Raw genomic sequence first — 25392 nt, forward strand, 5'->3', positions numbered from 1 at the left:
TATTTCTTTAGGACATTGGAAAGTTTTCTGAAAAATCGACATTACTGACCAAAAACTGTCTGCACAGTAGTTTGGTAAAGTTTTTCTGCAGCCTACCCTGCTTTGTTAACTTGTTTCAGAATGTCGCAAGACCCAATGGAAAGAGATATTTTTAAATCATGGCTTCCTAGCTGTATGCTTAGCATATATAGTTGTGGTCAGAAGATCAATGTGCTTTGCCCAGATATAGTGTCTGCAGCCTTCTGTTTAAGAAAAGAATATCTGAATCATATCATGTTTTCAGTGTTGCACAGTATGTAAAGGTGAGAATTTAGATGCGTGCTTAGTATACCGAGTCTTTCACTATAACATAATGTGAGATGTTCAATAAGGATCATGTGAACATGTAAAAAAATTCCTCTTCCAATGAATGCCAGGGGAAGCTGTTTCCAAATAGAATCTCTGTTCTTAGTGCTCTGTAGAACAGCTTTTCAGGAATCCACACAGTCTTCAAAATCAACTTTTTATTCAATATATTGCATGACAACAAATGATAGAAACGCAAATTCTGCAGCAGCTAAAAATGTCTGCACAATTTGTATCTATTTTAACTGGATTTTTCTGGTTACGTGTTGCTTCTTTGTTCCTAGTCTTGCACACATCCAAAACCTTCCCTCCTTGTTTAATTGTGGAATGACAGCACACCCTTGTTACTTCAGCCAATGGCAATGGCTGATCTTGCCAGCTTGGAATTGCCAGCTGCTGAAGAGTTCTTACTAGATAAATCTCTCTGTTTCACACTAGGTCTGTTAACAGACATCTGTTGGAAAAGAAATTCCGTTGAACAGTATGTGAACAAGAGAATTGAGAACAATAGTGCATAACGTTTCCTTAATCTTCCAAGTTTCTATCTCCTGTGATCCGATAACCAATGTAACTAGAAAAAAAAATGGTTTCACTTCGTTTTGGTGGTTGAATTTATCCTCTTCTCATATGAAGACAACCTCATGAATGGAGATAGTATGGTTTGACTCCTTTTGCATGGGTTGATTTGAAAGTATATTTAATGTAGCATACTATTGAAAAAGATGGCATATGTACATCAAGGCAGGACTTTTCTTTCCATTTATACTAACAAATGAAGTATGAATCATAAAATAGAACCCAACAAAGCGTGATGATGCTTCCACTCATGCTCCCATGAAGTTTTTCCACTGTTCCTTGCAGCAGCCTACTTAAACAGCGCTTCCAAAGTTTGGGGACAGGACAGATATGGATGACTGCTGTTAGGGTGCAAAATTAACCATTACCATAATCTGTTGTAGTGTCTTTAATATGGACATTTAGCTTTACTAAAATATGCTCTAGGGATATGTGCTGTGTGTGTGTGTGTGGGGGGGGGGTTCAACCATTATTGTAACAACTTGGCTTGTAACATACCTTTAAGGTTTGTAATTAGAGAAGGACAGGCATTGGTATGGAACTAAATGATTTCATGGTTAGATAACCCCTTTTGTTACCATTTTTCTGTTTGAAGTATTCAAAACAAATGCTTGTATTTTGGGCATAAAATGTTTTCTAAACATTCTAGTATTGTGGAATGGAGATTCTCCCAAAGTTCCAGTAGTACTCATCATATATTCTGCCATTCCTCCAAAGAATCACAGGGTGATGTTCATACCCACCCCCAAGTTTTAATAAGACCAGTTCACTTGTGTTAAAGTATTTCTTTCTTTAATCTTTTTACACAGCTAGTGAAAAAAAGAATTTGTGATGTGTTGCTATCTCACATTTTTAATGATTGTGTTATTTCTTTCTAGGATCTGGAGGTAGTGTATTCCTATTTACATGGAATGGAAGCCTTGTCAAATTTGAGAGAACACCAGCTCAGGTATGTTATCTAATACTGATAAGCCATCCCATTTCAAGCCTAGTTGTGCCCTATGCCAATATGGGGTCCTGGTGGCAGGGCAGTATGTAGTCAAAAGGGGGAAAGAGCAGTACCATGAATTGTGTGCCAGATGGGCTCCGCAGCCCACAAACATCAGTTTTGGAGCAAGCAAAAAGTGCTTTTTTTTTGCTGTCCAGCCTAGCATTTTTGAAATAAGTGTGATCCTGCTTCTTGTGCTGGTCAAAGACTTACTTTATTTGGTCTAATGTAAAACATGGAGGCAGGCAGGTCTCAGCAACAAGATGCAGGCAACATAGGCAGAGTAGAAGCATCACGGTAGTGTGATGACTGGTGGTTGTCACATGTCACATCATTATTGTTTATGAGATAAAAGATGAAGGTCTATGTTATTTGGCAACAAAATAATAAATCTTTTGAGTATTGGACTGACAGCAGAGATCAGGATTTAGGCATAATGTAGGAATAAAAGATTATCCATGGTTGATGCCTGGGGATGATTTGCCAGTCGTTTTGTATTTTTAGTTGGTCTTCAAAAAAAGTCCACTCTACTGAAATTAAGCTCCACAGATGTGGGATCCACTGTTATAAATTATTAATTTAATCCAAATTAAACTATGCCTTCACATAATAGCTATTTATTAACCAGATAGCACAGAGATGGCAGAAGAGTCAACCATATTTATTTAGGTGTCCTGCAAATATGTTAATAAAAGAATAAATTATTTTAGTGCTTTTTTATATGTGAATTTTGATATTTAATGATGCCTGTTGTTTTACTCTGATCAAGCCATGTTGGAGAAACCATTGACATGAAGTGTGTATGTTTGTGTGTGAGAGAGGGTAAACCAGATCGCAGTCTTGTAGTGTGGAATACTGTAATTTGCTAATTATTGTTTTTAAACACAAAGTGGGGAAAATGGCTTCTGGAAACTGCATTCCTATACTTAGCTGTGAAAAATCCACAAAGAGGTGTTGAGCAACATATAAAAAAGGAAGTTGTTCTTACATTTTGTACCATCAAGGACTTTTTCATTTATATATGCACCATCTTGTTCTTGTACTTAATCAGAACAAGTATATCCTGAGAATTGAGCTCTTATGAAATTAACTAGTTTGCCTGAATGTAGGTTATAAGTAAAGTGTTTAATGGCTATCATGCAACTCTATAGAGAATAGAGCTGGTGGGAATTGAATCCGTTAAACACTTTTAGAAGTCTCTTAACTCCTAAAATGTGAATGAATTATTGCTAAATATAATCTTGGTTCAAGCAGAATCCACATTTTACTTTTCCTTCTGAAATATAATTTATTTATCCATTACCATAATGTGAATGTTCCAATATCTGCCTTTATGTTATCTCACCATTACATACAGCTGGACAAAATTGCCATGGTTTCTGCATTTTTTCAAACTGCTATCTCGATGAACTTTGAGGAGAAATACAACTTTAATGTGAATTCAGATTTTAATAGCCTAAACATAAAAAATTTTTATGGGAGAAGTCAAAGCAAGTGTAGCAGTGTAAAATTAGAACCATAGCTGCTGATAGAGGTGGCAGTGGGGAATCTTTAGTATCTGTCACAAATCTCAAAAGCTGTAATTTGTTTGCACATCTTCTGATAAGACTTTTGAGAGAGATTTCGTTGCTTGCCCTGAACAGTGAAAATAAATGAAGTAAACAAATGTATTAGTTTTTTCCAGTGCTAATACATGAGTTGGAACTCGCAGATTACTTGATTTCTGCATGATGTCAGATGTCACAAAACTCACCATTTTGTGAAGCTTTTGGCCCAGCACCTCTTTCCTATTACTTAGTTTAAGTAAATGTATCTGAATATGTAGAGGTGTTATTTTGTCAACAATCAATATGTTGTATATGTGATAATACACTGTTGAAAAGTTCAGTGTTACAAAGTTTGACTCAGTAGATGAATATGCTGCAGCTAGACTATGAAAATACCACTCTCTTTGCTACAAAATTTTCATTTGTTTTCAAATCCTCTCTACCCGTCAGATGGCAAAAGGATAAACGAGCTATGGTAGCACAGAGGGCAGCTGTTTGCAGCTGTCTCTCTCTTTAGTGTGGAGAATAGTTAGAATTTGGCTTATAGAGCCCATTCCTGAAGGGGGGCTAAGCTTGTTAGGAACTAGGGTGACCCTGCGCCGGCATAGGTGCCACCTTATCATGGAATAAGGTGACACCTATGCTGGAGGGGGGAGTTCCTGGGGTGTTCCCGGGGGAGGAACTGCCTATAGGCAGCTTCCTCACCCCTTTCGCCCTGGGAACGCCTCCTTGTGTTGCAACGGTGCTGCACCACCTTTTTTGGTGGCACAGCCCCGTTGGAGGCAATGGGGGATTTTCTGCTGTTTTGTTGTTAAAATTCATAACAATCCCTTTTGGACAACCAGGAAGTCAATGAGAAAGCAGCACAACTGTGCCGCTCCCGGCCACCATGGATCTGCCCCCACCCTTCAGGACTGGGCTGATAGAAAATGAGGGTGTTTATACTTTTAAATTTTGTTGCTAAAATGTTAACATAAGTTTAGGCTTGATGCAATATTTATTTTGTATCTATTTCATTTTTTTTGGCAACATTTTCCATTTTTCCTGAGGGGGTGGGAAGTTCTCTCCATGGCTTAAACATTTTTGGAAATTGTACGTCTCTACATATCTAGAGCTCTTCAGTTCTAAAGAGACTTAAGATCCAGGGGAGGGGGATCTTCCAAAGCAAAGAAAAGTCTTTCAAGTCACCTATGACTTCTAAATTGCAGATTAGTACCAGAAAAGTTAATATGTTTTGTTAACTTACTATGTTTTGGTGTATGCTGTTTATATTATTTTCCTTTACACATTATACAATTTTCTGAACAGTTGGGGGTTTTGCCTTTGATTCCTTACCCTTTTCCAAGATGCCTGTTATTACATGCCATTCTCAAATGTTTCTCATGTCACTCCATTGTGGAAAGCATCTGTATTGATTCCAAAGGCCCTACAAAATAGTTTCTCATTTCCTGTCTATCTGCAATCTATTAGAAAAAAGATTTTTTCTCATACCTTTTTTAGTAAAATTCTTGCTTTTGATGATGATGAATTGTGAATTATCTTCTGAGAATGAACATAGCGTGCTATGTGTATGGTACACAGATTTATTCTGAGCACATCTATGCTGATATGTGTTTGAAAAAACATGAAAAAATGCTAAAGAAAGCACATAAGGAAAAATAGCTGAAGAGTAAACATACATTGACAAAAGCTTTTTATCAGCAAGTACTGCTTTGGGTGGATAGTAACTATAACAATATAAGGTTAGCTGTGAAAGCATACTAACTGCCACCAGTGTGTAGAATTGTGGAAAATGTAAAGTTACTGAAGTATATAGGATTGAAAGCTAGATACATACATGAACATGTGATTGCTGTATTGTTTAGAATGTTTGATAAGCAAAGCTTTTAATTATAAATGGTCAAGCCTTTTAAAACAGTAAATGGTAAACTTTTATCGTTACAGAATGATGTGTGAAACAGTGCGATACGAGAGGCATGAAGCAAATGAAGTTCTGTACTAGTAAGTGTGGTCTCAGTTTTTATATCATAATCAGAGGCGGATCTACTGTGAAACTAATGAAGCTTAAGCTTCAGGGCCCCTAATCCTGGAGGGCCCCCCCTGAAGCAACTTTTTTTTAAATGAGGGAAATTCTCAACAAAATCGATGGAGTTTTTTTAGTGATAGAATCATAAGCCAATGGGTTGAAATACTTAATATTGACCTTAGATTATGCTCTAATACCCATTTCATATGGCCTCAAAATGTCCCTGTAATTGGTCACATTTCAAAATTTTCTCGGGGGCTTGCAGCACCCGAACCACCAGCTGTAAGGGCTTGCTGAGCTCTCCAGAATCTATTCACAGCCTACATTTTGGCAGCTGGATCCTTGAATCCTTCGGTGGTGCAGGGCTTAATAGTTCTATAGTTTTATTTAATCAGTGTATGGACCATTTTCAAGGACTCCACCCCATCACCCTGTTCTCCTCCATTTGGGCCTTGAGGTCCTTGCAAAGGCAGCAAGACCCTTTGGACCTTGTTGGATGTTGCTCTGTTGTTGCTGGTTGCAAAGGGGGGCCCATAACAGTTCAAGCTTCAGGGGCCCCCAAATGTAGGTCCGCCACTGATCATAATTGCTTATGTGAAAATTTATAGATTCACATTGTATGATTTTTGCACAGTAGAGTGCCAGCTTAAGTTGGATGAAGGAATTCAGTTTTCTGCAGCTGATATAACAGGCTGAAATAGTTTTACCGTGTAATACTTAAGATAGATATTCGATAGCATAAAATATGGCCACATAGTACCTCTGCTTTGCTTAGTTATCCAATGATGATATTCTTTGGGGAAAGTGGAAATTGTGTATGCCTCTTGGCTCTACTGGTAGGTTTTACAGCCCAGCCTCTATGTGAAATGTGTAGTAGTTGCCCCTGGCAGTGCTGTGGCAGAAGGGGAAAGAAGCTTAGCTACAATTTTTATTGTGCTTCCAAGGATGAGTTAGAGGGAGGGCAGAGCTGAGCTGGCTCAGGTTTCCTTTTCTCCTCTGGTTGCCTGTAGAAGCCATTGCTAGATTTGAAACTGGGCATCTGTACGTTGAAAATCGTGGCCTCATTATAGTGGCCAGTTTTACATTTGACCTGAGGCCATTTCCAAAACAGTTTGTGTCAGAGAGACTGTTACCGTACTAGGTATTCCCAGCGATGTATCAAGAGTTTGGAAATGTTATAAAAAATACTGTTCGCACTTTCTATGTATTCCCACCGATGTATCAAGAGTTTGAAAATGTTATAAAAAATACTGTTCACACTTTGTTTGGCCCCTTTAGCTGTGAAGACGTCTTCCAACCATTTTTAGCCGTAGTATCGAAAAACCCTTTTAAAGCGATGTTTTTAATAACATTTTCAATCTCTTAATGCATCGGTGGGAATACATAATGCTGTAACCCCCAATCTCTTCTCAACTGAAGCACACTCTATGATCCATCATGGTGGTTTTTTGCTTTGGATTTGCTTAGGAGAGACTACCACCTGAAAACTTTAAAAATTGCAGCACCTACCAGTAAGATTTCCTGGTTATTACAGTTCCTAAATATGAATATAATTTTGGAAACATGCTTAGCATACCTGTTTCCTTCCTTTCCTCCAAGGATACAGATAGCTGTATAGGAAGTACTAATTTTATCCTAACAAGAGCCCAATGAAGAGAGTTACAGCAGTCTGTAGTGACCTTCATAAAGCTGCTGAGTGCTCTGCACTTAAATGAAGATTTGAACCTGGGTTTCCTGCATGCAACTCCAAATGTCTAGTGACCACATTGAATCTCAGACCTGTAGATGTTCATTAACATATGCTTCTGTTGCATAATTAGATTATCATGATTAAATACTTTTTTTGGTGGCCCAGCAGTTTGTATTCACATTTGCTAACTAGCAGATAGATTATGATATCTTTGACGCATTTGATCAGTCATAGGGATTCCGTGATGTTGCAAACTGACTCGGAGTATAGGGAGATCTGTATATGCTAGTAATGCTATATAAGGGTGGAAGAATTGATGATGGTTCATTTGTCATGGACTGATCACTATTTGCTTGGGTTTAGACTTACAGGGATATCAAGTCTCTGCAGGGTAAGGGATATAGTAAAAAGATCTACCCCTGGAGTCTGATGGATCCAAATGGCTTTCTGATGGCTTTTGGGAATTTTCCCCCCAATATAGTTTGTGCTTCTGTCAGTGCCCTGGTGGACTTCTGAAATGATGAGGTGACTCATACGGTTGACATGATTGTTCCTAAGCACCCTCTCTCAAGCCCAGGTAGCTCCTTGGTTTACTGAGGCAATGAAAAGACAAGAGATGGCTACAGTGACAGTGGAGGAAAACTTGGAATGAATCTGATAAGATGTAGGCAAAAGCTTATTTTAAAGTGTACTCTGTGGCGCTAATGGCAGCAAAGAAACCACCACTACATCTGCACAGTGTAGGCCAACTGTTCCATGTGGTCAGAGGCCTGTTGGGATCTGACCTTCAGGAGGTGGTGGACTCTTTGGTGGACCTCTGTGACCATTTTGCACACTTCTTGGCAGATACAATCTCTTGCATCTGTTCTAACTTGGACTCTTCATTAGCATCAGCAGGGTCAGATGGTGCCAGCCTGCCTGGCTGTTTGAGATGCTTTTCAGTTTATTCAGTCTGAGGATGTGTGCAGGAATTTGGGAGTTTGAGGGCTACCGCCAGATTGTATGACCCTTGCTCTTCCTGGCTAATTAAATCTACCAGTGGTGGTGACTGTGTCTGAGAGGTAGTTAATGCCTCCTAGGGAGAGGAGGTGGTCACTCAAGCCTTGAAACAGGATTAGATCCTTTCAGATCTGGTTATGGGACTGAAAGTACCTTGGTTGCTTTGGTAGTTGACCTATCCTGGAAAAGGGGCAGAGGGAGTGCAGCTCTGTTCCCGGACCTCTCAATGGCTTTTGATACCATCAATCACCTTCTCAACCACCTTTCTGGGTTGGGATTGGGAGGTTCTGTTATGTGGTGGTCCTGGTCATACCTGAATGATAGATTTTGGAAGGTGGTGTTGCTGAATTGATGCTGATGGCTGGGGGAGAGGGGATCTGGCAACCCTAATAACCAGCTTTTTTTGCTGTCACTGTTACCCTGTAGATCTGAAATATCTGTGTACGGGGCTCATGCATGCAGAGGGTAGTAATGAGCTCTCTGGCCTTGCCCCCTGCTTTGGACCAAATTGCTGAGTCACTTAAAGGAATAAAAAGAGGTGTGGGTGGGAATTAGCTTGTTCTAGTGCCTAGGAGTTTATAGAATGCTGGAAGAAGGGCACATTTGGGGCATGGCCTAGCAGCTGTGAACCCATTATGGCAGGGTGGATTTGATTTAAATCACTAATTAGGAAAACTGTATTTGTATGAAAGCAGTCAGTCAATAGTTCTGCCTTCACAGTGGCCACACCTTCTTTCCTGAAAGGCGTAGTAAACTCTGGGAAATGTTTATGGGTGCCATGGCACCCATGAGCCACATTGGGGAGCACTGACCTAAGTAATCTTTACAGAAGCTGCCAGAGCAGCATAAAAGTAGGCTTCTAAGAATGCATGAGTCACTGAAACATGTCTACAAAAAATTTCAAGCATGACATGAATATATTGTCTCATGCAATACAAATTGGTAATCCGTATTAGACCAGGTATCTTTGAGCTATAATATATCATAATTAAAAACTTCCTTCAGATAGATTTTTCATTAAAAATCAAATTTAATTTTTTTAAAAATCCAGCTTCTTTGATTTTTTTAAAATAGTTAATGTTCTCCACCTTACCTTGTGGGAACGTCTTCTTCCCCATAACCTTACCCCTTTGGAAGAATGGATGATGTATAACACACCCGCCCCCCAGAAGAAACAGGAGCTGCACTCGGGAAGCATAAGGATAGAAGTACTTTTTTCCCATACCAAATGTAGCTTCTGGATAGGGTTGCCAGGTTCCTCTTTGCCACCGGCGGGAGGATTTTGGGGTGGAGCCTGGGGAGGGGAAGGACTTCAATGCTACATAGTCCAATTGCCAAAGTGGCCATTTTCTCCAGGTGAACTGATCTCTATTGGCTGGAAATCAGTTGTAAGAGCAGGAGATCTCCAGCTGGTACCTGGAGGTTGGCAACCCTACTTCTGGATTTGCGAGTGGGGGTGGAAGTGTTCTTTGTTTGCTTTGAAAAAGGGAGCAGAAGGGGGTTTAGAAAGCAGATCTGCCCCTTCGTATGTGCCCCTGCCCAAATACTAAAAGCATAGATTTATTCCTGCATTAAACACACTTTCTCAATTGTTTTCCTGGTCAGTAGTGCATGGGAGAGTAGGAATTAAGACATAGGCTATTACAAATTCTAATCCAGGACTGTCAAACTCATTTGTTACAAGGGCTGGATATGACATAAATGTCACTTGGTCAGGCTGGGCCATGTGTTGCCAGCCCAGATTGTGTGGCTGCTTCAAAGGGCCAGATAAGAGCTCTCAAGGGGCCAGATCCGGCACGTGGGCCATATGTTTGACTCCTCTGTTCTAGTCTGTGCTCTAGTGAAAGAGAATCTGTAAGAAAGAGCAGCTTTATTGTTCAGACTGTATGGGCTCTCAGTTATCAGATTAAGCTTTCTAAGTAGACCTTCTTTGGGATTTATGTTCCAGGCGGCAACAAGATTTCTTCTGCCAAATGTAATATCCTGTATATGGGAAAGAGAAGGAACCTGCTTGGTGTGGAAATCACAAAATTTCGGGCATCTTTGGTGCATCTTCCTGAGGCTGTTGGTGCCCTTTACTGCTAAGACATGGAGACAGCGGCTTTTGTTGTAGAGTTTATTGCGAGTCGTGGTGGTCACTAACATTTTGATTCTGGAAGGGTTTTGATTCTGGAAGGGTTAAATTGCTTAGCAGCAGTTTGTGTGTGTGTGTGTTTTGGCATTCCAAAGCTGCCTGCTAGTTTGTAAGTCATGGTTTGTAGAGAGCCAACATTATGTCTCCAGCAGGTTTTAGTGATAAACATTAATTTCAGATCTTTATTATCTAATTCTCTTAATGCTTGTTTACAAGGACAAAGAGGAAGCATCCTAAAATCTGAATAAACCAAGTTTGCTTGAAGCCTTAGCAAAGCTCAGGATATTAATTTATATATATATAAGCATTCTCCTTCTACTGGCTTTTGTGAAAGTCATCCAGGAGGATATTTAATAATGCAAAGACTAGCAGCAGCAGCAGGGGCTAGTCTGTTGCTTTTTTCACTTCCCCAAAGGTATATTATACCTTCTGATAGCTAGACAGTTGGCAAAAGCCATCTTGGGCTCTAGCCAGGTCTGCACTGCAGTAAATCAGAATTGCTTATTTATTATTTGGAAAGTGTCCCCATCCTCCCACAGGGAGCTTTCTAGGCAGCATTAACCATTAGGCTAAGTTTGTTCAAGAATTAGATCGTTGATTCTATAAAGATTACATTAATAATCTCTAGAGTAGCCTTTATGTCTTCTAATGAAATTTTGTGAGAGATGTTTGGAGATTATTTCCTGGGAGTGAGTGGGGGCACTGGGAAGAGAGGGGGCCTGGTACCTTCCAAGGGGCCTGGTACCTTCCAAGGGGGAGGACCTGGAACTTAGCTGCAGGTATCTTATTGGTGAACTTGATGATAAATATTGCCATTAGCTGATTCAGTCTACTGGTGGTTATTTCAAAAGCAGTATTGCTTTAAACTTTTCAGATCCAGTCGCACACATTTTTGAAAAGCTGAATCTGTAAAGGACTGTCAAAATATGGGTGATTTTTCCTCCCTAATAGGTGTATTTCTAGCAGTGTCTTTTATGTGTCATTGGAGCGTGATGAGAATTACCTGAAGGTGATTTTGAGCTGATCTCTTCCTCTCCCAGTTGACTAAAGTTAGTTGGGGGGGGGGGAATGAGAGATTGGGATTGAAATGTCTAATAACAAGGGACAATTACTCTAGAATTAGTGCACAAAATATAATGTTTGTATCACTGAACTTCCTAGTTAGTTTACATGTTCAAAATAGTCTTGATATAAGTTCTTGAGATGTAATACTTTGCATGCAGAGGACATCTTCCTGTCACTTATTTTAATACCCACATGAAGAAATGGCATCCAATTGCTGTCTCCATCAGTCAAAATACTTCTGATCTCCTAAACTAAGGTCCCTGTTACTCTCAGCCATCTCAGAAAGCAACATAAGACTGTTGGACTTGTGTCTTAATTGCTGTAGTGAGTGCAGTATTGCATCTCTAACATCGTCACTCAGTTTTCACTAGACTTTTGCTGCAGCATAATCACATTAAGGTTAAGTTCCATTACAATGTTTAAAATGTGGGTTGTGGGACCTTCTTTCTTGGCTTATGACTTATTTTTATCATGCAGATTTTTTTGGGGGGGGTGGCGGCATTTTTCTTGCTTTTCTTCTTTGCAGGTGGTACCTCCTAACGCCTTCTCTTCTTTATTTACAGCCCCGATGATATTGGGACCTGTTGGTATATTCTTCTGTCTGGTTCAGTATTTATCAAAGAATCAATGTTTCTTCCAAGGAGCAGGTATGACTGGAACTCATGTTTTTAAATATTTAAGGAGGCATTCAATATATTCATTTAATATTTAAAAAAATACATAACACTTGCTGATATAGCATTGAAGAATTGTTAAAGAGCTAAACATTGTTTCCAGATTTGAGGTAATTTATCAACCCTTTATCAGTTATGTATCTGCTTACAATAGTAGGTTTCAGAAAATACTAATTCTGTGAAAAGGCATTGTAGCCAACAATTACTGCTGTGTTGGTCAGCAAGATAAACATGGCTGCCTTCAATGTCTCTTCCACCCCCCTGCTCTCTAGCTTGTGGAAATAAGAGGAAGGGTTGTTGGAATGTTAAAAACACCTGGTCACCTGAAGGTAATTTTTGTTTGTAGCTGGCCTAAATAACTAAAGCCTGATAATCTTTTAGAAGGACATTTGGCGGGCAGTTTATTTTGTTAAGAAACATGAATTATAACATAAAACAAGGTAGCAAAATGTATCTGCCTAATGATATATAATCTACATGACTAAAAAATTAGAAATTCTTAATTCTAAAATCACATACCGTAATCTTAATGCTGCTGAGTGAACTCTTTAGTTTACTCTTCTGTCTCTTGGACCTGGCTTAGGATTTTGGAATCTCAAACCAAACCCTGCTGCTATCAAATTGTTTCAAAGAAGCCCAAACCCTTAAAAATGCTACTTGCACAATTATGCCAATAATCATTGCTCCAATTTAAAAAAAAGCCAAAAAGCCTTGCTTTCCTTCTAAAATATTTTCATGCTTTAGATCATTAGAGGAATAATTTTAAAGCAGAAGAGCAGCTGCCCAGAACATCTTTATGGGCTCTCAGTGTCTGGAATTGTGTGTGGTAGATGTCATCAAGAGGTCTGTTTTGTGGTGCCTGTAGAAACCTCAGTGAATACCACTGTAAAAACTTTACTGAAATATCTATTCCATTTATGCCTAAAAAATAACTGAACACAGAGCAGTTTTTTAATGGTTTGTGGATCTTCATTTAAATTGTGTGTAGTTTCACAAGCTGTTCTTTAAGGGTTGTTCCAATAATCTTTTCCAACGTCTAGTGGAAATTTGAGGTCCACCATCTTAATACTTGGTGGTCACTAAGTATTACCGTATATACTCGCGTATAAGCCGAGTTTTTCAGCCCAAAAAAAGGGCTGAAAAAGCCAGCCTCGGCTTATACGTGGGTCAATACAGTAGAGGGGGGAGGGGGGGAGGGAGGGGGGCAACTTACCGCCGCCATCGCCACCGGGCCCACGCGGCTTCCCCCGGCCAGGAGCGCCCTGTGAGGCCACCATCTTAATACTTGGTGGTCACTAAGTATTACCGTATACACTCGCATATAAGCCGAGTTTTTCAGCCCAAAAAAAGGGCTGAAAAAGCCGGCCTCAGCTTATACGCGGGTCAATACGGTAGAGGAGGGAGGGGGGAGGGGGCAACTTACCGCCGCCATCGCCGCCGGGCCCACGCGGCTTCCCCTGGCCAGGAGCACCCTGTGAGGGCCTCCTGTGGCCGCCGCCACTGGGCGCGCCCGGCTCCCCCCGCCCAGGACCTGCCTGGGGAAGCCTCCTGCGGGGGGCCCGCCGCCGCCACCGCCTTCGCCGGGCCTGGAGTGAAGGTAAGCCTGCTGGTGGGGGAGGGGTTATAAGCCGACCCTCGGCTTATACGCGGGTGCCTAATTTTTCCCCATTTTTGGGGAGAAATTAGGCACCTTGGCTTATACGCGGGTCGGCTTATACATGGGTATATACAGTAGTGCCAGCTAAGTATGCTTAGCTGCCAGAAAAGTTTCTGAAGAAATGGTCAGACACTTAAAAGGGATACAGGGTAACTGCAGCATCATGCACACTTACAATAGATCTTTGATCTCAAGTTTCTGCCTGTTATTTGGATGAACATAATTGCTGTATCTCCAGTCCCCTTCTTTATTATCTTTGCAGTTTAGGGTACCCAAACCCTTTCTTGAAGTCTCTCCTCCTACGGCATAGCAGCCTCAAGTTATTTTAATCTTGCATTTATTTACATTATTTAAATGGGTCCAAATTTCAAAGATCAAGCATGCATGTGTACATGCATAATGGAATATGGGTGGACAAGCCATTTCCTTCAAGTATAACAAAACAGGTGGGAGCTTGAGGGTGAAAACAGGGTCCATGAGAGACCAAAGGATTAGGGCCTCTTGAATTTCAGAAGTAAGTGGTGGTTGGAGGGCAACAAAAAGGTTTTTAAAAAATTAAAAGCTTTTTCAGTAGCAATGTATGTGTGAGAGAGACAACAGAATTTTGAGGTATGACCATAGGATAAATAGGTGGTAGAGTCGATTCCTGCTTGTCTGTATTGTACGAGCTGATTTTGGAGCCCAGGGCCAGTAGTTGGGATGAGCTGTCAATAGTTCATTAAAATTATGCCTTTTCAAATAGGAGACTTTTCTAACTGCTATCGGATGTGCTTGGCTAGCACATGATATTAGAAGCAGAATACTTTCTAAATGAATTCTGCAATATGAATAAGGCTTCTGCTGTTCAAAAATTTACTTGAATTGGGGATAAGAAGAAAACTGACAATAATATTGCTGTGTGGCTGGTTGATACACATTTAAGTCAGCCTTGAAAAGGTCTCCTTGCTTTATTTCCCTGTGCCTTAGTTTTTGGTGTCTCATAGAGTTTAAATCAGTTTTATAACAATTTGCCTGAGGCTGTCAGTAATGTAATGCAGAAATGTGAATGAGAAGGAACCACTAGAAAACTGCAACTATTCTATTAGGATTTCAGCAGCAGTAGCAACTAAATTGACAGTGTACATGTTGACTCATGTAGTAGTAGGGGTGTATTAAAAGTGATTGATTCTGACCACCTGTGATACCTACCAGGATATGATGCCTCAATTAGTGTTCATTTTAAAGAAGTTGAGAAGGATTTCTGGGAAACCTTCTTGAACCAAACAGTAGTTGCATAGTAGGAACAATTGGAGTATTGTTTCTATACCTTGATCCCCACAAAAGTGATGTATGTACAAAAAACAGACTTCCTTACCCATATAACAATCACCAGGATCGATTGAATGTACATCTGATTGCATAAACTGTTACTTTCAGTGGGAAGTTGGTTCAAAAGCGTATCCAATGAATATTTCCATTTATATATGGATACAACTGGACATACATATTCAAATCTTTATGCTATTGGAGGTAATGAAGTGAGAAGCTATCTGTGTTCAGATGTAGAAAAGAGCAAGAGTCCAGCAGCACCTTAAAGACTAACAAGATTTCTGACAGGGTTTGAGTTTTTGTGAGCCATAGCTTACTTCTTCAGATGCACATTTGACTTGACTCAGTTATGGATACATGAATGGAAGTCAGCTTTGGAACAAGACTCAAATAACTAGCCTTTAAATTCGTTTTTCCCGCCAAGATTTTAATCGAAACTCTAGTTAAATGATGATTTAATAACCTTACTTACACTACAAGCCAAGTTTTAAGTTGTGAGGAGTCTGAAACACTATATTTGCTTGGACTCAACAAATAGACTTCTGTTTTGAGTATTTGGTATTTGTTTTATGTTTTCCCTGTTTTTTATTTGTCAGTTTTTATTGTGAAAATGTGTTCAGGCTTTGGGAAACAGTATAATTTTAAAAAACCTAAATGTGAGACATTTACATAGCATTTTTGTTTTCTCTACACATAGTTGTGATACTCCATGCAAATGTATAGGTGTTTGTGTGTATTTGAACATTGTGTTGTAAAGTATACCAGGGAAGAGTTCAGTCGCCCTGACTGAAACGTTCATGCTGATTGACTGTGAATTCAGTTTCTTTTAACTTATTTTAAAACCAAAATAGAATATGATGTAGCTCCATCAGTATTCTCCCTCACATTATCTTTAATCAGTTAGCAACAAAAGGATTGCCATAACTTCAACTTTCCAGATGTTTTAGTATAGGTAACATAAGCTACAAAACCATTATCTGAAGATACACAAACCTTTAATAAATTTCTTACTAGAGCACTAAAACGAAGCCCTCAAACTGAGAAGTGAAACAGAAACTTATATTTGGTCTTTAAAGACAAACCTTCTGCTCTAAAGCCTGATAGATAAGTAATCTGCATGAGACTGCAAAAATAAACATCAAGCCATTCTTCATGAATACTTCAGAAAGAGACACTGTCCTTCAGTGTTACTCCTCTGAAGATGCCTGCCACAGCTGCTGTCAGGAAAGAAAATACCAAGACCACGGTTATACAGCCCGGATAACCTACAAGAACCAACTTCAGAAAGATTCTTTGCAATTACTTTGTTTTTTTCTTTTCTGTTAATGTAATAAATTCAAAGCAAGCTTATTGAAAATAATAGTCGCTATAGTAGCAGATCTTCCCTTTCCAGCTAAGAACGTTACCTTTGCTATACCTGAGTGTTCTAAAAATAAAGTGTTGCTGCAATGTGCTCTCAGTTCTCCTTGTTTGATATGGAGTACACCTGAGCCCAAAGTACACTGTGATGGTTCAGGACCAATTGAAATGGATAGTGCTAAAGCAGGAGCACTTTGAAGGTTATAATTTCATTAGTCTTCTCTTCCCTTTAGGTAGTGCTAGGTGGTTGCAGGCCAGAATTTCCTTGGGCCTCTCTGTTTTGTGAAGAGATAGTCCTCTCGCCCAGTCATTAAAGTACCTGATTAATCCAGAAGGTGAATCCTGATGGTGCAGTTTTGGAGTATGGTAATTACAGTACTTCACAAAATAAATGCATTGAACATACGTGTTCTTTGGAGAGGCCAAACACTGAACTCGAGTCAACTGTGTGATGCTGTAGCTAAAAAGGCAAATGCTATCTTGAGCTGTATCAACAGAAGTATAGTGTCCAGAACATGCGAAGTGATGGTATCGCTTTACTCTGCTCTGGTTAGACCTCACCTAGAGTATTGTGTTCAGTTTTGGGCACCGGAATCTAAGAAGGATGTAGACAACCTGGAACGTGTCCAGAGGAGGGCAGCAAAGATGGTGAGGGGTCTGGAGACCAAGTCCTATGAGGAAATGTTGAAGGAGCTGGGTATGTTTAGCCTGGTGAGGAGACTACTGAGAGGTGATACAACCGTATTCAAGTATTTGAAGGGCTGTCATATAGAGGATGGTGCCGAGTTGTTTTCTATTGCCCCAGAAGGTCGGACCAGAACCAACGGGTTGAAATTAAATCAAGAGTTTCCGCCTAAACATTAGGAAGAACTTTCTAACAGAGCGGTTCCTCAGTGAAACACTCTTCCTTGGGAGGTGGTAAGCCCTCCTTCCCTGGAGGTTTTTAAGCAGAGGTTAGATGGCCATCTGTTAGCAATGCTGATTCCATGACCTTAGGCAGATCATGAAAGGGAGGGCAAGAAGGTTTGCATCAGTGTTTGGCTCTCATGGCCCCTTCTTGCATGCCCAGGGTAGTGCTGGTCACCAGTTTGGGGCCAGGAAGCAATTTTCCTCCAGGCCAGATTGGCCAGGGATCCTGGAAGGTGTTTTTGTTTTTTTGGCCATCTTCTGGGCATAGAGTAGGTGTCACTGGGGGTGTGGGGGGAGGTAGTTGTGAATTTCCTGCATTGTGCAGGAGCTTGGACTAGATGACCCTGGTGGTCCCTTCCAACTCTGTGATTCTATGATTTGAATATTCCATTAATGGAAGCAATACTATCAATTCAAGATAGAAAGGAAGCTGCTTTGAAAATAATATGGCCTAAGTTCAACATGAGTCTCCCCTAAATTCAAGCTTCTTCCTGTCTATTCATGCCTAGCTTGTTTTGGTAAGCAAACTTTGAACAGTAAAGTGATGTGTTATTTGTTGCTGCTAAATAGTCTGTTGAGGGTTGTTCTCATTGAAATTATATTGTTCTGAAGATGTTCAGTCATATTTCTTTACCTGATGTACAGTGGTAGAATTTATCCTTTCCAAAGCCACTGAAACGTGTGAATCAATTTAGGAGGTTGTCTGCTGTCCTTAAAGGGTTTATTGTACCAATTTGGATAGATCTGTGTACCCCCCCCCCCCCAATGAGAATAGGTATAAGGATAGACTTCCTGTCAGTGCAATTGCCTTGGCTTTCAGCCGTCTCTGACTAGAAATTTTTTTGGAAGGCTGTGCACCAACGTTTTGCTTTTAGCTTTTTACAGGCAAAAGAGGCGATATGGCATTAAATGTAAGCTGCTGGGAGCTATGTGGAAAGCAGCCATGGGAATGGTTGTACAGGTTTCATTAAAAATGCGCTGTTGACCATAAGTGGCTTATAGCCTAGAGGTTGCTTACTATAAACAAAAATTCAAAAAGCTAGCTCTGGAAAAATAGATTTGTAAACATCAGCTTCTAGATAGCTAATTTGCATTTATCTTAGTAAAGCAATTAACATACATTTGTGGAAATCCCATGTAATAAGTATAAAGGCTGGGTTTTGTTTTTTGGCATATGTTCATTTGTAATTGCAGAACCAAATGTAGGGTATTCCAGGATGCATGGGCCTAGTAGTGTAGGCCAATTGCTAATATTTCACTGGTATCATAATTTTATGTGAGATTGCTTCTGTCTCTGTCACAAAAGAGTAGTCACTGATGTGCAGCTGTAACATACCATCCTCCAAATTAATTGGATTAATTTAATAGCTTGGACTGTTTTGTGAAGGAGAGCTTTTTTATGCTGGAAAGCCCCAAGACTGGTTGTTTGTTAATGACAAAAAGGGATTCATACTGTTTAGAGCAGGTGTCCTCAACCTCTTTCAGTCTGTGGGCACCTTCAGAATTTTGGCACAAGAGGTAATTGGGTGCAACCACAAAATGGCTGGGGTGGGAGGGGGAGCCAACCACAGAATGTCAGTGAATGAGGTCATGCCTAACTAATAGTAACTCTTCAACATTCCAGTCAGAAGCTCTGGTTAACAGGATGCCTTTTAAAATTAACATATTGTTTAAAAACACTATCATGCACATATACAATTTACCCTAAGTCATACAGTGGAAATCCTTATGTAATGCTGGCAACTGAATTGAAAGCCACTTTAAAAAAGTCTTCACAGCCATTCAGAACCCTGCTTGTTAAAAGCCCCATCTGGCCCAATCCACTTTCTGGGAACACTTGCGGACACCATGGCATCCACAGGGACCATGTTGGGGACCTCTGCTTTACAGACATGAAGGTCATACAGGCATTTGATGGTGCTAGCATTTCTTATTCTGAAAACTGAGGTACTAAATGTTTACATGCATTTTTGAACTGCTCGCTGAGAAGAGAATTGGCCAATATAAACTCCCGTTAGTGGTACTCCAGTGATAGAAAAAAGGTAAAGGCAAGCACTTGGTCATTACTGACTCATGGGGTGATGTCACATCACAACGTTTACTAGGCAGACTGTTCATGTGGTGGTTTGCCATTGCCTTCCCCAGTTGTCTACACTTTACCCCTAGCAAGCTGGGTACTCATTTTGCTAACCTCAGAAGGTTGGAAGGCCGAGTCAACCTTGAGCTGGCTATCTGGGACCAACTTCTGTTGAGGTCAAACTCAGGTTGTGAGCAGAGCTTTGACTGCAGTACTGCAGCTTACCACTCTTCACCATGGGGCTAAAGGCAGGATATACATTTTAAAAATAAATGAGTGCAGTGTTAGTACCTTCTGTTTGATCATTGCTTCTTTCACATCATGATTTTAAAATCACAAATATAATTGGATTGGCTGTAGTAAGATGTGGTTTGTTACTTTGATTTTCAGAGTTTGTTTTCGGTTGATCTACATTCATATCATGTGTTGGGCTCTTGTCATGGTTAATCTGTCAAGTCAAGAATATCCCTTCTCACAACTAAAAATACCCCTTCTCACAATTAAACTGAGACCAGGGTCAGTCCAGGGACAAGATGATGCAAACAGAGTGAGAAGCATTGCCACATTATTTCTCCAGCATGACCAATATGACCGGAGGAAATACCTCAGAAAAAAAATGGAATTGGGTTAAAGCATATTTGCCAGCATAATTAGAGTAGGCAGAAGATTATTGTAATTACTTTTACAGAGATTTTTAAAAATTAAGAGCTGCACATACATTTTGCAGTGCTAGTGTAGTGTCGTGCTTTTTGCACATTATCCCAAATTCTTCCATCTTTTAAAATTCCAGTGATTTAAGCCAATACCTCTTATGTGAGGTTGTTGTTCAAATGTTATAGGTATTTGGAACACATTCTGTAATAATTGTTTTCACTGTTACTTTTGCTGTCAGACTTCAGTACCTCGTTGTGTTTCTCTCATAAGGAACTTCACTCCAGACGTAGTCGCAAGTTAAAATTTTTATTAAGAAAGCCAGTGGGTTCAGTAGGTCCATAGAAACATAAGGCTAGAATACAGACGTGGGAAACACCGGTAATTACCCATTGAAACGTATACAAGAAATTAACGCGAGGGATAGCTGGGTGATCTCCAGAGCTCCCAGGCATTGTTCCGCGGACCCTGGTATCATATTGGCGATTATCAGGGCGGGTCCCCATTCAGGTGCAGATGCTGGGCATGGGATAGAATGCAAACGGGGAAGAACGGAGCGAACCTAAACTCCATTTTGTTCTGGCGAGGACCCATCTTGTTTATCCGGGGTTGACAGAAAAACCCAAGCTGACATTTGCTCAGTGGTCTTTGCAGTTTAACTATCATATCTGAATACACTTGCTAATTTTCACACTCATTTTTTCTTTTCATAAGTTTTTTTTATTATAAATGAAAACACAGAATAAACTTTGGCTGTTCTGCCCAGCACATTTCTCTTAGTATTTTTAGTTAGTGGTGCAGGTTTGCAGCCTTGAGTTGCTCTTGATGGTAACTTCACATTCTTCTGTTGAGAAATAATATTCCATTGAAAAGTTGGATTGAATTGACAGCCAGAGAAGTGGAGGCCCAGCCAGGGGGATGGAGTAATAACGAATCCAGAGAGAAGGCCCCGTGTGGCAGATGCTGGAAACTTTGACTTGCTTGCTTCTGTATTGACAATGTTGATATTTGTGCATAGAATTCTTGGATGAAAAGAACTTCTCTTATTCTGTTACCATGATATATTTCAGTAATGTGGACAGATTAAACAAATTACTTTGCATATATAATCTGCTCAAGTGAAGGCTCCTGCTATGTTTTATTACTGTATCTTCTCAGAAGCTCTGCCTGAGAAAGATGACATAATTATTATTGGTTTGCATAGCTTGGAGGCAACAAATGTAGTTTTTTGTAATAACTGATGTTGTGCTGTTTGTTTTTACTCTACAGATGGGAATGCTACTAAAAATGTTAAAAAATGTTTACTTAGTAATACTTTGACTCTCATATTATATATGGAGTGCTGACATTTTGGTATCTTTAAAAAAATTGTATTTTCATCAAGTTTACAGAATTTTTGTGATTACTGTTACTGATATTTCCATGCAGTTGATTGTATTGATGCATAGTGAAGAAAGAGGGTTGTGTTTTCTGGACATCTGTAGTTACTTGGAAATTTTCAGATGCTTATAAGGCAAAAAATATTAAGTTAATTCTACACTAGATAGTTGCTATCCTTGTACATTTAGAGATAGTCCAATCTTAAAATAAAAAATCCAACAAACTTCATATCCTGACTGGTTAGGATGGCATAAAGCCTTGCTGCTTTACCCGAACGCCTGCCTGTATGTTAGAGGTGGTAAGTAGACTTGAACTGCAAAACTGAAGCAAGTTTCATTCACTCAGCTTGCCATAGCTTTAAAGCCAGTTTTAGAAGTAGCATAGCTGGAGGTCATATTTTATATACAGATCTATTAGTGCAGCAGATTAGTTTGTTCCCTTGGGAACCATTTGCTTTTTATAGAACCATATGGAGCTTTTCCTTTTAAAATGAATATTGTGTTAAAATCAGTTATACAAATGGGAGGCTTCTTTAGCTCTGTTAGAAAGCAAGCTGGAAATTTGATAATTCTGTTGTAAGCATATTTTTAAATGGGCTGTGTTAACACAAAATGGTTGTGTACAATGAGCCTAAAACTGGCTGGGAAGACTTGAAGCAGCCTTGTCTTGAATCTTTTTTAGTTCATGTTGTGTTCATTTAAAATACAGAGCAGAATTAATATGAAAACATACAAAACAAACGGTAGCCACTTGTTTCCTAAGTACAGATATAGGCAACTGACAGCCTGTGGACTTGAATTGACTCACAGAAGCATTTTATCTGATTTTTGATTACTCTACCAAAAAAGTAATACATTTGTGGTAAAACTTTTCACTCATAGGGAAAAGGGGGAGATTCTACTCCTAAACATTTGCATTGTGTGACCTGTGCATATATGAGCACATGCTTTATAACTGTAAAGTCCTTAATTGGTAGTTTGCTGCTAATTTTATTATGAAGCCTGATCACCCATGAAGAGGTTTCTGATTCTTGTACCATAATCTGGAGGACAGAAGAGGTAGAAGCAGAGTAGACTATTCCCTATCATGGGGCATAGTATTCTTGATCCTGTAATCTTCATAACTTTCACAGTCTACCTTTCCTTTATGTAACTCTAAAACTAGTAAGATAGAAGGGAAATCATGCTCTTACGATTTTGCATTTTGAATTGGGCAAAGTCAGTCAGTCGTGGGCCTGGGATTGTTTAGACTGGAGTCACCTGGGATGTCCAGAATCAGGCCCCTATATCGGGAGTGATCCAGAACCCTATTACTTTGTGGAGGCAAAACGTGTGCTTCAGTTTGAGATATTCCCCGGTATGAGTGATCGGGCTGATGGAGATAAAGAGCAACTGCTGGCAATGATTATGTGGTCAGTCTTGCTGGTCTTACAGAAAAATCTTTGTAAAGATTTATTTTAGGCATTAGATCAGGGTATGAGATCCAGTGAGCCTGGACAGTGAGCCTGGACAGTGCAGGAGTAGCAAGAAGAGAAAGAACAAGTGATTGCTTATTGGAAATGGCCACGGATTTGTGGATGCTGGTGAACTGAGCACACTCAAAATAATTGACCTGACTAAGGAGCAGTTTGTACATTATCTTCATGGAAGGGCTGCCCACGATCTTTTGCCATTGGACTTGTACTAGGGATGGAAGTATATATTTCATCACTGAAATTATGTTGGATGAGTCTAAACATTTCTTTCCAATTTAAACATGTATGTTACAACCTAACTTAATGCCTGAAATTTTGAAACTGGTTAAAATTTCTGGTTGGAATAAAAAAAGTGTAGGTGAATTGACAATGGCAACTGATCTAGTGAGAAAAGTGCCATCTAATGGTACAAGACTGAGAATAAGGCCGTTTGAAAGCACAATGCAATCCTAGAGTTACACCCTTCTAAACCAAGAGACATAAATTTGCTTAGAAGGCGAACTTGCAATAAAACATTGCAAATAAAACATTGTTAAAGAGGAAGAAGTGCTGGAGTCCCTTTTATATGGGGAGTGGCAGATTGGGTTCAGGTTGACAGGAGCATAGAACAGGCAAAGATTAGCAATCCTCATCTTCTGCAGTAACTGGAAATCTCCTTTCTAATTTGTAGAGCTGTAATAAAATTATTTTAATGCTAGCATACTGTTGAGGTTGAACAGCCATAGCAGTATCTAATTATTGACGCTTCAACTTTAACGACAGGTTTTAGCAGCTTAACAGATTTTTACAAGAGGATTGTATTTTATCAGCACAAACAAAATTTATGCAGAGGTATTAACTGTGGGAATAAACATTGAGGCATGTTTGTTTCAAGAGCAACTCTAAAATAGGAATGACTGAGAATTTAATTTACATTTGAATGAGTGAATGAATATATATTATAGGGACTGTACGTAGACTATGTATGCAACCTTCATCCTTGTCAAATCAGTGCCTATGATTCAAACGTATGCCCCATAACTATGCTTGTGGTAGGAGATATTTTCTTTTAATTAACCTCATGTTTCCTCATTGTAATTTGCAGTTGAAAATTATTACACATGTGCAATCCATAACCACCTTGAACAGGACTCTGAAGAGCTAGCATAGACGTTTCCTAAATAAATAGCACCCCTGTAAATTTAGACTGAATCCGATGTTCAGAAAAGCATGTACTTTTGGATGTCTGCATTCTTATTCCTCATCCACAAAGCTGTTCATTTTTTTCCATTAAACAAATTATAGTAGTTTCAGCTAGAATATAGAATCCTAAGTAGAGTTACACCCTTCTAAGGCTATTGAAATCAATGGGCATAGAAGGGCATAGAAGGGTGTTTAAGATTGCACATATAAAGTACAAATCCAGTACCAAAACTGTGTCTCAAGGTTACGGAATGGCATTTAATAAAAATCAATATTAATCATAAATGTCGCTACCTCTTAAATGTGTTGCAATGATTAAGCAAATTGTTTAAATTGAATGTATTGTCTTCAATATTCATTTTCCCCATCATCTCAGTAAAGGTTGAAACTTGTTTGAATAAGTACTCATGTCATGTGTATGGTATCATGAAGTGGTAATGATCTGGCTGGTATTACAAGGGTATCCTTGTTTTCAGCCTCTCTCTTTTTTCTTCCCTTTCCTTCTCTAGTTTTGGCAAGCGTTCTGCAGGAAGCTTCAGGCGTGGCTGTGAATGCATTGTTTTAGAGCCATCTGAAATGATTGTGGTAAGCATAATCAGAACAAGATTGTATTAACAGATAAGGGAAAATATTTTTTAGTATTTTGTAATTCTTTTGTTTCTTTGTCTTCCTTAACAGTTTAAAATAGCAATGTATTTTAAAATGTGCCTATGATTTCTTAAAATAGTTTATAACCATCTGTGTACAGGCCAATTATATTTAAATAAGTGAACATGCAGGAGATCTACAGTTGATCAGTGCAAAATAATTTAAAAGACAGGATGAGCATTGACTGAAACCTCTCATTGGAGAAGTTTAAAGACATTACACCTATCTGGTTATTATTACCAAATGGTAAACAGTGTCTGTGGTGTTGTGAAAGATCTCCGCATTATGTTTTTTATTTTGCAGCACTCTGAGATATTTCCAGGGAATGTAATTCATTAAGCTCCAGACCTCAGTAAATGTAGTCAATGCACTATCCTCATACAGGGTTTCATAAACATAATTCATCTTCGTGGCTTCTGTGCAGGCCCGTGTGGGTCTGCACAGAAGACTCCTTGATGAACAATAGTTATAGATAAGTTCAACTTTGTTTTAATGTAATTGGAAGGAAACTTAAGGAAACATTTGCCAATATCCACAATATGTAATATTTTTCTACCATATTGTATAGAGTAAGTATTTATTTACAGTGTTCATGTCCCACTTTTCTACCCAATCAGGGCCACCAAACCTGGAGGATCTAATCAGTGTATATGGAAAATTAAAGAACTGTGCTATTTGGTGTAATAGAAGGAATGTATCTTCT

General features: G+C 39.4%; 1 protein-coding gene across 4 annotated transcripts in view; it reads left to right on the forward strand.

The window, feature by feature from the left end:
- The window catches only part of RAPGEF2 (Rap guanine nucleotide exchange factor 2), a 172376-nt gene that overhangs the window by 56198 nt on the left and 90786 nt on the right, over positions 1 to 25392 (forward strand). For all 4 annotated transcript variants that reach the window (XM_056855236.1, XM_056855239.1, XM_056855238.1 and 1 more), the window contains exons 2-5: positions 1800 to 1870; positions 5401 to 5457; positions 11934 to 12017; positions 24551 to 24626. In XM_056855236.1, coding sequence (XP_056711214.1) covers positions 1800 to 1870; positions 5401 to 5457; positions 11934 to 12017; positions 24551 to 24626 — 288 coding nt within the window. The remainder of the gene's footprint in view (positions 1 to 1799; positions 1871 to 5400; positions 5458 to 11933; positions 12018 to 24550; positions 24627 to 25392) is intronic.

This window comes from Euleptes europaea, chromosome 9 (assembly GCF_029931775.1).
Source record: "Euleptes europaea isolate rEulEur1 chromosome 9, rEulEur1.hap1, whole genome shotgun sequence".
Classification (NCBI taxonomy): domain Eukaryota; kingdom Metazoa; phylum Chordata; class Lepidosauria; order Squamata; family Sphaerodactylidae; genus Euleptes; species Euleptes europaea.